The sequence below is a fragment of the Dreissena polymorpha genome, chromosome 11, assembly GCF_020536995.1.
Source record: "Dreissena polymorpha isolate Duluth1 chromosome 11, UMN_Dpol_1.0, whole genome shotgun sequence".
Lineage (NCBI taxonomy): Eukaryota > Metazoa > Mollusca > Bivalvia > Myida > Dreissenidae > Dreissena > Dreissena polymorpha.
In genome coordinates, this window is record NC_068365.1 from 12,124,017 (window position 1) to 12,135,337 (window position 11,321).

Consider the following 11,321-nt stretch of genomic DNA (forward strand, 5'->3'; position numbering starts at 1 on the left):
ACTTGCAATAATACCTCAGTAAGCTGGATCCAAATAACCTCTCCTCAAGGTGAGTGCTTGTGGCTTTTGTACTTACAATATTACCTCAGTAAGCTGGATTTAAATAATCAGATCCCAAGGACATAACTAGCTTGTGATGCTTTTCTACTTGAAATATTACCTCAGTGAGTTTTATTCAAATAAGCAAATATCATGGATATTGTGTGTTTCTTTCTTACTTGAAATATTACCTCTGTAATGTGGTTTCATGTAACCCAATCGCATTGACAGTGTGTGTGTGTCTTTTCTACTTACGATATTACCTCCGTATGATGGATTAAAATGACCGAATCTCAGTGTCATGATGTATGCTGCTTGTCTACTTAAAGAGTTACGTCAGTTAGCTTCTTTTAAGTCTTACCTCATTTAGCTGGTGTCCCGTAAATCCATCTCCAAAGCAGATCTCGACTTGAAACATTACATCACTCATATTTTATCAAGCAACGCCATTTCAATGAAACTGTGATAGTTTTCGACTTGAAATATGACCTAAATAAGTTTAAATGTTGGTAACATGACAGAAGCTGAAATAATCTGAAAGACTTTAGAACAATACTTCATATTAAGCACATTACGACAGTTCAGTAATGCACATGATATTAAATGCAAATTGTTTAAAAAGCAAATACATGTTGGAGCGGAGAGAAAAATCCGCCAGCTTTATTCTGGAGCCATTGTCGTTTGACCTTCGAATATGTGAATTATACCTCCCACTTTTTCTAGTAATAAGAAATTATAATGTGTATTACTATCCATATGATTCATAGATTAGCGTTCAGAGGGAAGGCCGAGAAATGAAATACTTGACACTGAATGTGCCATTGTCCTTTAAGCATTCGAGTTGTACGCGCCACATTTAAGAATAATTATCTGCTGCTTAATCAAAATTCAATCGGCGTTAAAAGAGACAAAAATGACTAATTAATGCTTAAGTTTCGAGATAAAGTTTTTACATAGAATTTTGACCGTTGATCATTGGAAATAACAAAATCTGATAACCTCTATGAACAATACATGTACATAAAAGAAATTAAGAAGAGAAATGAATACAATAAATGTAGCTTATTTAACTTATGAGAATTCAACTCGCAGCTTTAAGGGGACAATTATTGCATCGTCCTTGTGATCTCCAGAAAGCCTTCAGTTACCATGAACAGCGAGTTATACGTTTGCAATCACTTCATAACCATGGACTAGTTAATTGGCCGTTAATAACCCGGTCCATGTCCTTTACTTGATTAGTTGCAATAATCCAACTCCCAGCTATTGACCCTCTGGGTCGCTGGGAGTTGCAACTGGTTTCGGCGTTTTCCATGTCAAGTCCCCCGCCCAAAATCTGGGCGGTACTTTAATCGGTAATATTAGCAACACAAACTATTTTCTGGCATAAATAAACACAAACATATTATACAAATATATATATATATATATATATGCGTGATGTGGTGTGCTTGCATAATAATGATAATAATCCAAAGTTTCAAACACATCAACGGTTCATGAAAATGTGTTTTTGCAATGGAAAAAGCCGAACATTCCAAAAATTCCGAATTCGAAAAAACTCGATCGATTATCTTCGGAATCCCCCCGCGAGATAGACCTCCAATCGGGACTCCTCGGACAATTCCGCCATATCGGCCATATCGGCGATCGGTGTGGTGTAGCCCACTGTCCGATGCGTTCAGACGGTGTGGTGTAGCCCACTGTCCGATGCGTTCAGATTGTGGTGTAGCCCACTGTCCGATGCGTTCAGATTGAAATCCAATATGACGGCCGCCTACGTACATCAGAGAGACGGTGTGGTGTAGCCCACTGTCCGATGCGTTCAGATTGATAGACCTCGTGTCTTATCAACCAATCGTAATACACCGACTTTCTACGGAACCTTCGTAAGATAGATCGAATCGTAAATTCAAAACTTCGACTTTCGGTTTGATAACGTTTTTTTTGTAAACGTTTAGTTTTGAGCATTAATCCACAAACAACACGCAAATTGATATCGATTGTAACAGTTATTGTGTTTGTTACACTGAGTTAGGCTGATTGAATTCGAATTTATTGACAAACTTGAGACTTATAATTTGGACATTGAATTTGGTTTAATCAAGAAGAACGATTAGCTGTATGTATGTACCCATAAAAGCTCAGAACATTCAAGAATACTCGCCCTTTCATCCCCATTCAGACACATGAGGCAATCGCGAATTTCAAAGTTTCTTTTTTCCCCCAAAATTAGACATCCTAGTATTGTCCACAAAATTGTCATTTTTTGAAAACCACAAAATTTCATGCATGAAAATATACATGTTTTTGCAGTATTAAGCTGATCAGTTTTTTTTTTTTTGCAAGTTGACCAGCATCAATTACGATACTCATAGGTCCTCAATGTTGCAGATTGTTTCATGGTATTATATCACTGAGTGGTTATCACGTTTACCACGTTTACCAATGAGCCAATAGCAATCCCATAATGCCCTAATGGAGGTGGAAACAGATAATACTTGGATTCTAAGAGTATTTTGTAGCTGTTCGATCTCTGTGTGCCGTTATTGAATTCTTATCGATGATCTGTGGGAAATAAATATTGGGATATTTGAACTCCGCTGAGTGACTATCAAGAAGCAGTATTGCTTTGTATTCTGATTGGATGTTTTATCACAATTTTATGAGCTGTTTCTGTTTTTATGGAAGAATTTTCCATGAAGTGAGGAAATCCGACTTTACTATCATATAATTGTTACGAGAAGGCAATTGTGTGTTTGTAGGTTTTTGGTTTTTGGCTGGAAAGATTTACAAGCAGATCTGAAATAGATAGCATTTTGGTGGAAGAGTTATTTTTGTTTTCAGTCTGACTGATGCATGTTTTTCAATTACTTGGTATCAGAGATCCAGAGAATCTTTACTTAATTGACGTTGAAAATAGCGGGGCTATTTTCGAAAGCTGAGAAAAATTCAGTTATCTGACATTGTTTGCTATTTATTGGCTGCAAACAAATGATTTTCAGTGAAGAAAAAATGAAAGAAACACATATTTTGACAATTAAATAAATAATAGAAAATGGCATTCAAATTATTCGTATGAAGTGAAAATGTGTTTATGTGCAAATGCTCTTAAGTTGTGCCATATCAGTAAATTTCTAACAATAATCATTAGTTCTTGAAAACTTTACAGTGATTTTGATTGGTGAATTTCTGATACTGTAAAACATTTGGATAATAGTATTCAGATTGCGGAATTTAGTGACTTCTGATTTTAGAGACCCTTCTGACTGTGCATTGAATCTGAATGGTGAATATTGAGGTTATCATGACTACGGTAGGAAGCTGTCACTTCAAAGACAAGCCCAAGGTGCTGACCCCTACGCGGGTCATGCCGGGTCAAGGTGACTTTGAGGTCTCTGAATTACCCAGAATGCCCTGGCCTCAGGCAAAAGGTATGTGCTAAAATGAAACGCATTTCTTTTTTTTAAGGAAATTTTACAGTGCTCCAAAATTAACACAAGCCCAGTTCTTGTCCCGATTTAAAGCAAATTTCTTCATTTTTGTGTAGAAAGGGTTATAGCATTTTCAGCTCTAAAGTAAAAACATTATAAAATACTTTGGGATAAAATACTTGTCAAAACAGCTATTGCATTGACTACTGGTATATCGGTTGTGTTTTGTTGAAGTTTATTTAAATGGTTTACCTTCTTAAATAGGAAAGTCTATTGGAATAAGTAGAAACAATATGTAATATTGTTTATAAGCCAGTCAAAAAACATTTCTGATGTGTTGGAATATATGCCATGCAAAGTGACCATGGATTTTTATAGACCAATACGTTATGTATTATGTAAGAATTACTTTAGCTGCGCTTTGGGAGAATGTGGCTTAATGCACGTGCATAAAGTGCCTTCCAAAATAAGCCTGCGCCGTAAACAGAGGCTAATCCTTGATGACATTTTTCTGAATTTTTGCTTAGAAGAGACTTACTTCATACGAAAAATTCCACAAATGCCGCAAGTTTTGTTCCACCTAATTAGCCTGTGTTGACAGCTTGATACCTGATGCTCATAGCCAGGTTTTACCAGAGTGTTACATGTATTACCTTTGTAAAACTACTCATAAACAATACAACAGTCTGCTACCTAACCTTTTTCTAACAAATAAACCTAATTTGCAATTGTTGTTACTGTGAAACAATTCTATTTTTGGGTACTAATTGTTGTCGATTTTGTTGTAACCACAAAATCAAAGGTCCAGCATAAAGGTTCAAGTCTTAGTCTTACATAACAAATCCACACATTAGAAATGAAACAAAAATTCTTGTTTGTATAAATCTACAAAATGTCATATCAACGGACATAAATGAATCTGCAATATTAATTGACTTTAAACAACTCTTCAGTCTGATAAATGGGAATTTAAAAAGTTCTCTCCCTTGTGGTTAAATACCTGCTCCTCTGGACTACCATTCAGTGTTTATTGACTGATAAACACTTCTACATAGACAATGATATCTCAAAAAGTTAAATGCACTGAGGATGAATCCATTATCTCCGGATAGTTCATGTTTCCTGTCAATTTTGCAACAAACTTCCCACAAATTTCTTAAGTCTTCTTCACTTATCTATGATACCCACGGGTAAAAGACTAATGTGTTGAGAGTAAAGAGTTATATTAATATCTCTGCAAGGAGGTTAAGCCAGCTTGCCAAAGCAAACAAATCCCACTGCTGTTCCTTGTGTTAGTGGGTAAAATCGGTCACGGAACGAAAAAATGCCAGTGTACTCAAAGTGTGCTGATAAATCTAAACAAAGCTAATTACCATAAGACAGTCTGGGACTGAATAATGAAACAGGTGACAGAGTGGGTGATAAAAGTACAAAAGGTCAGACTAATCTCTAAATGGCTTCCAAATTCAAAGTAGTGTTGGTGTATTGTAAAGTAGAAAAAAACTGATCCTATTAAGTCCAGGCATATACTCAACCCTGCAGCGTTGGGATCGGGGATCTTCTAGGAAAGAATTTTCAGGCTTCATAAAATGTCTGGGGATTCACTTATGTTTTTAATGTACTCAAAAGAATGAATATTATGTTTTTGTTTAATTTATATAATTCTTGAAAATGTGTTTTGATAACATGTAATTAATTAAAAATTCTATTGTGTCATTTTCTATGGTTTTTAAAGGGGATTTTTTTAATTAGGGGACAAATACATTTGTTGGGTTTGATGACTCACAAATTAAAAAAAAATCCCCTGTATCTGTACAAATCTGCTCAGAGTTGAGAAACACTGTTAAAAGAAACCATAATATCAGTATAATATGGTATATATCCAGATCCGTTCAACGCACATGTTTATACAAGAGTGTAATATATATGTATTTGTTTGAACTATTTCCAGGAATATTAATATCAAGTAATTGTCAGTTTAATTTGGTTTAGAACAAGATTGTCTTAGGGTTCTGAAAGTTATATTGTTTCCTGGAAAATTTCTATGATGAATGGACTTTGATTTGGAAGTTACTTCGAGAATATATCTGTGTTCCAAAGTACAGTTGTTTGCAAGCATCATTAGTTTCTTCATTTTTTAATTTCATGGAAACCAGAATTAAATTTGAGTATTCAATCAACCCTTGGGAAAGACAAAAAACAACAACAACACAGGACAAGAGGACTTTAAACTATAGAATTTTACAGTACCTCACCAGATTTTGACAAACCTTATGTGTTTTGTTATTCACTTGGAAGGAAATATACTTTTCAATGTCCATTGGTCTCATTTTCATAATGCAAATGGTAAACCAGTCCAAATGGTTAACCAGGCAAAATGGTAAACCAGTCCAAATGGTAAACCAGTCAAAATGGTAAACCAGTCCAAAAGTTAAACCAGTCCAAATGGTAAACCAGTCCAAATAGTAAACTAGTCCGACTGGTAAATTAGTCCGAATTGTAAACAAGTCCAATGGTAAACCAGTCCAAATGGTAAACCAGTCCGAATGGTAAACCGGTCCGAATGGTAAACCAGACGAATAGGCTAACTAGTCCAAATGGTAAACCAGTCTAAAAGGTAACACAATTTTATTTCTTTAATAACATAATTTTATGGTTATAACATAAGTAAATAAAGCTTTATTTAACGACGAGTACAAGTATGAAAATCATATTTCAAGACAATCACTAAGAACTACAGTTGTCTCTGCTATATGCCAATGAACTCGGAAGATTTTGCATTGGCTAGAAATCAAATTTTAGAACAAGATGTTGACAAAGTCAAAGTAAAGGACTGGTTCTCCCATATAGATTTACATTTTTATAAGATTGAAAAGCAGTTCACGTCATGTGATCATATCTTCCAATGAAAAAACTTTGTTCTACTTTATGTCAGTGGAAGATAGCAAGTGCCCTGGACTGGTTGGTTATAAATATGTTATATGTCTTCGTTAGTACATATTTGAGCTTGGATTTGAAATCAGGGACCAAAAAACATAGTTGTTTGGAATAACTAAACCAATTATACTGCAGATGGGACGGTACGTAGGTGATGTTTTTTTTAAATCAGTATTTTTACATGTAAGCTTTTGATTTATATTTATTATAAATCCATGTTAGAATACCTGTAATTTATCTAAATGACAATGCCAATATTTTTTAAGCGACATACAACCAACGCACAAATAATCTGCAAAAACATGCGATCTTGTTCTGTGTGGATAGCCTCACGAAATGGTGTTGCTGGCAACACACAGTGGTTAGGAAGGGTCTTTCTTGCAACAGCTTTCATAATGCCTTATAGTTTCTTCTTCTTAATTTATGAACTATTCAAGTCATGTTTAATATTTGTATTACAACTTTGCATGAAACTAGGTTTGAGATTTTTTGCTGACAATATACATAATTGCTGCAAAGCAATATTCCTAATCTCAATGGTCTGATATGTTTAATGGAGCCAAACTCAAAAGATATTAAGTAATACCAGCACATACTGGATTTATGGAAATATGAATGAAATTTCCATAATAATAGCGGAGTTCAAGGAAATATTTTATGTTTCTAAAGTGTTATTGCGCCCCAGGCTGTTTTCTGTCAGCCTTCATGCGCTGGGTCAATATATCAATACCCAGTGCAATGCAACATATAGGAACTTGAAGAAATATTTTAAGATCAATTCTGTTCATGTATATACATTTATATATGGCAATTTTATTAACTGATCAACATAATTTGTATACTTTGAGTTAGATTAATTGTTTGCATTTTTGTTTGGCAAATTACTGGGGCAAAAACAATGGGTATTCTACCATGATATGCCATGAACTACCATGATAGTTCATATTCATATAAATATGGTACACCATTGTAGACCAGGGTCGACATTTTGCATGGGTATGTTGAGAAATTTCACATTTCTACTAAATATATTAAAAGTCAAATGGTTGCAAACATTAACCAAGTGTCTACACAAAAGTGTATTAAGAATGCCTTGCCAATTCGATCACGTAAGCCTAGAAATTTTAACTTGCTTATTTTGAATAATGATATTGGACAAAGTGCACGGAAAGCTCATATAACAATTTATTCCATAATGTCTATTGTAATATAATCTGATATTTATTGACAGATTATTGAAGGCCATAAAGCTTCCAGAAATCTTATCTTTTAGTTTAACAATTTTATAACAATGCCTATTAGCTTTCACTTATCCATTTCAATGCCAGTTTTATCGCTAGTTAAAGGGATTGCATATTCTGATAACATGGTGCAAGACATCTTAGGGAGCAGAATCGGAAATAAATAACCTTAAGTAAAATTAAGTAGGCTCCCAAATTACACATTGCGTACCGGTATTCTGGTAGTTGTACATCTTGGATATATTCCCACTCTGGTTTGCAAATGAATACACAACATGCAAAGCTTGGCTTACAATTTCATTAACTTGTAACATTCATGTTTTCTCAAGGGTTATAAGTACTTATGATGACTGTTTCAGAAATTGCAATAAAAACCCAGATTTCTTCTTGGAATTTATAAATCATATCTGTCTTTTCTTTTGAGTTATATCTGAATCTACAATGGCATTTGCAATAGTTATTGTAGAAAAAATTAGTGTGTAAACATTAAAGTGGCCTTTTCACAGATGTTTGCATGTTTTGAAGTTTGTCATTAAATGCTTTATATTGATAATCGTAAACGTTTTAAATAAAAAGCTCCAGTGAAAATTCGAGAATAAAATTAAAAAAAAAAGTAACCTTCAACTGGGTTCGAACCACTGACCCCTGGAGTCTTGGAGTAAAAGTACAAACCATTTAGACCACTCGGCCATCCGCGCTCACGCAATGTTGAAAGTATTTTATACTTTCAATAAGCAATCCTCGCAAAAAAAAAATCGACAACAACAGAACTCTCCAAATTATTCAATCGTTTCGCGTTGCAACGCTTTATAACTTTCAGGGTTTTAAATCGTCAAAAGATGCATATATTGGCTATTTTAGAGCATGGTAAATGTTCAGTATTACTGTTTCCTCACAAATATCATAACTAAAACGAAAATTTGCGAATATGAAACAACTTTTTTAAATTTTGTCAAGTTACCAAAACGTGAATAGGCCCCTTTAACAGATGTGATGTGTTGTTAAAATGTATAGTTTTCTTTTTTCTTTTTATGTTTTATATTCGAAGATGTCATTGAAGGAAAAGTTCATATGCAAACTTTGAAACTTCACACTAGCAAGGCTTGTAGCTGAGGGGGTTGTGCATATGACCCTAGGTTTTTTTGTTGCCAGCATAATTCCATGTTAAATAGTTAATACTCAAGTGTTCAGATATTTGACCTGTAAGTCCACAAACTTTGGTTGCCTGCAGTTGACAAACTATTACAACTTTCGCTGGTGGTTATGCTGTTTTGCCACGTGTCAGTTTTTTTAAGTATTTGCAATATATATTTTGGTATTGTATATGGCGTCAGAATGTAAGTTTATATGGAAATATATCTAGAAATGTTATTAATAACTGGTTTCATGGTAGTATGGCCAATCGTAAGGGATATATTTAGTTAGCAATAGGGTGATGTTTGTCTTATTATAGATAATACATCAATCTAGCCACTACGTTGTGTAATTTCGGTCGTTTCGTCAGGTCATACTGAGATATTCAGTGTAACTTCTGAGAAATTATCAATTATGTTTAAAAGTCACACACAATGTGCCGCAATTTTATAATCTCTTCAGGCATGCAAAGCAAAGTACTTATGGATAGCAGAGAGTTTACAAGATTGGAAAAATTGTACAAGATCCAGAAGTTTTTCAAACTTTTGACCTTGACTGCTAAAAATAAAAATATGACACCTTATTATACACCAAATTATTTCTAGTTCACCATCTTCTATTATCCTGCAAACTTTTATGATGATTAAATCAAACGGAAAAATGGTGTCAGCAATTATATTCTTGTGAACCGTATAATTAGTCTAACACCTTAGGCATGAAATGACAACTTAAGATGCAGACATTGTAATAATAACTAATTAAAGTTCTAGGGTTTTCGTCTTAAGGAGAAAAATATCGCAGGTTTTCTGACGTTTTCTGGAAAGTTTCTAATTTATGCATAAAGGGCTGATTCTTGTTTGCTCATTCAGGCAGCGGACAATTGCTGTAAGTCTTATTTATAATTGAAATATAAGTTGATTAATGTGTCCATGGAAAATATGTTTAAAATGTTTGTAATAGTTGTGTTTGTGTTAGTGTGGGAGTTTTCTTCCTGCTTCATACAAAATATGTTTTTACACATATGTTAAGAATTGCTGAAAAATCTATGATGACGTAAATATTGAGATTGCAGATGTAGACCGGTGACTATATTTACAATGGACAAGTTAAATCTGTTTTATGTACTCAATTAAAAGTCAAACCCTTAGCATAATCATGTTCATATCAAAAGAACAATTTGCCAAATTGGGTTTGGATGCCTTGAACTTGCTTTTTTCCATAAGGAAGCGTAAGCCAATTCAGTCACACATTATGTAAATTTAAACCTTAACCACTCAGATACATGCACATGTGTAGTCCATTAGCAAATCAAATTAAATTTAAGGCCTTTTCATACTAGACTGAAGTTAAAATGGCATAATTTCGCTTTCCATCAGCAAACAGCATAAACCAGAACAAACTGCAAATTACTCGCAGGCTGTTCTGGTTTAATTCTGGATGCATATAGCCATTTTCACTTTGTTTCTAAGTGGGACAAGGTTTAATTCAGCAAACTATTCTTTTATATTTTCCACTACCTTTATGCACAAAGGTATGATATACAAGTATTCTTACCAGTAATGTGCTTATTCCAAGAGCAAACAAAAATATAGTGGGCACACATTAAGTGTTTGTATTTCATACTGCGCTATTTTCACTTCAGGGGAGGCCCACGAGATACACCCACAGTCCAAGGACCAGCCCGGGATCGTAGTCCACATTTGTGAGGACCCGGAGGAATACCGGTCACCCGGGAAACCGTGCATACAGCAGACAAAATGTCCAGAGAGGAATACGTGATTGCGCAATACTGGCCCCACCTACCAAGAGAAACCTTTTAATGTGTAGTTACTGTAGAAATAAGAATACCTAGACAAACTACTTTAATGTAGATTTCGTAAACCTTAGGTTTTAAGGAAAGCTGACAATTTTTAAATATACCATGGGATACAATACAAAACAAATCACATGTCTGCTTTTTCATATGTTTTTATAGGTTTTTCATTTTGCATTCCTTTATCTGTTACAATATGTAGTGTAGAGAGAAAAGTGTTTCACAAACAAGATTGGGGATTTGAATACATGCTTGCAATTTGTTGTGTTCCTGTAATATAGCATACACCCTTGTTGTATAGTATCATTATGTTTGTTTAGTTTATAGGCAGTTTAAACTTGAGGAGCTATTCAGTCTCATATCTTCTTCGTCATTTTGATGTGTTTTGTGTTGCATTTATACTTAATTAGTTTTATTCAAGATAGCAAAACTGTACAATTACGTCCATTTTTAAGGTTATTGTATCATACATAAAGTTCAGTTTACCTGTAATTAATTGTTGTTAATTCTTTATCATTTGCAAAGTGTTTATATGGCATCAACCGATTTCTGTCATATTCTAGAGTATCTGGAAAATAATCTGTATGCAGGTTGTTTCTTTTTAGCAAATACATAATACAAAGTCAGCATGCCAAGTTAAGGTAAAATACAAAGATTTGAGATTTCTTATGCAACTAATTGATAATATTGTGAGCTTATTCTGAAATACACAGTAAAAGAATG

General features: G+C 34.1%; 1 protein-coding gene across 1 annotated transcript in view; it reads left to right on the forward strand.

Annotated features, from left to right (window-relative positions):
- Nucleotides 1-11,019, forward strand: part of LOC127850954 (calcipressin-2-like) — a 76,688-nt gene extending 65,669 nt beyond the window's left edge. Inside the window, exon 4 of the mRNA XM_052384361.1 lies at nt 10,428-11,019. Within this exon, the coding sequence (XP_052240321.1) occupies nt 10,428-10,564 (137 nt within the window). The 3' untranslated portion in view covers nt 10,565-11,019. The remainder of the gene's footprint in view (nt 1-10,427) is intronic.
- The last annotated feature ends 302 nt before the right edge of the window (nt 11,020-11,321 follow it).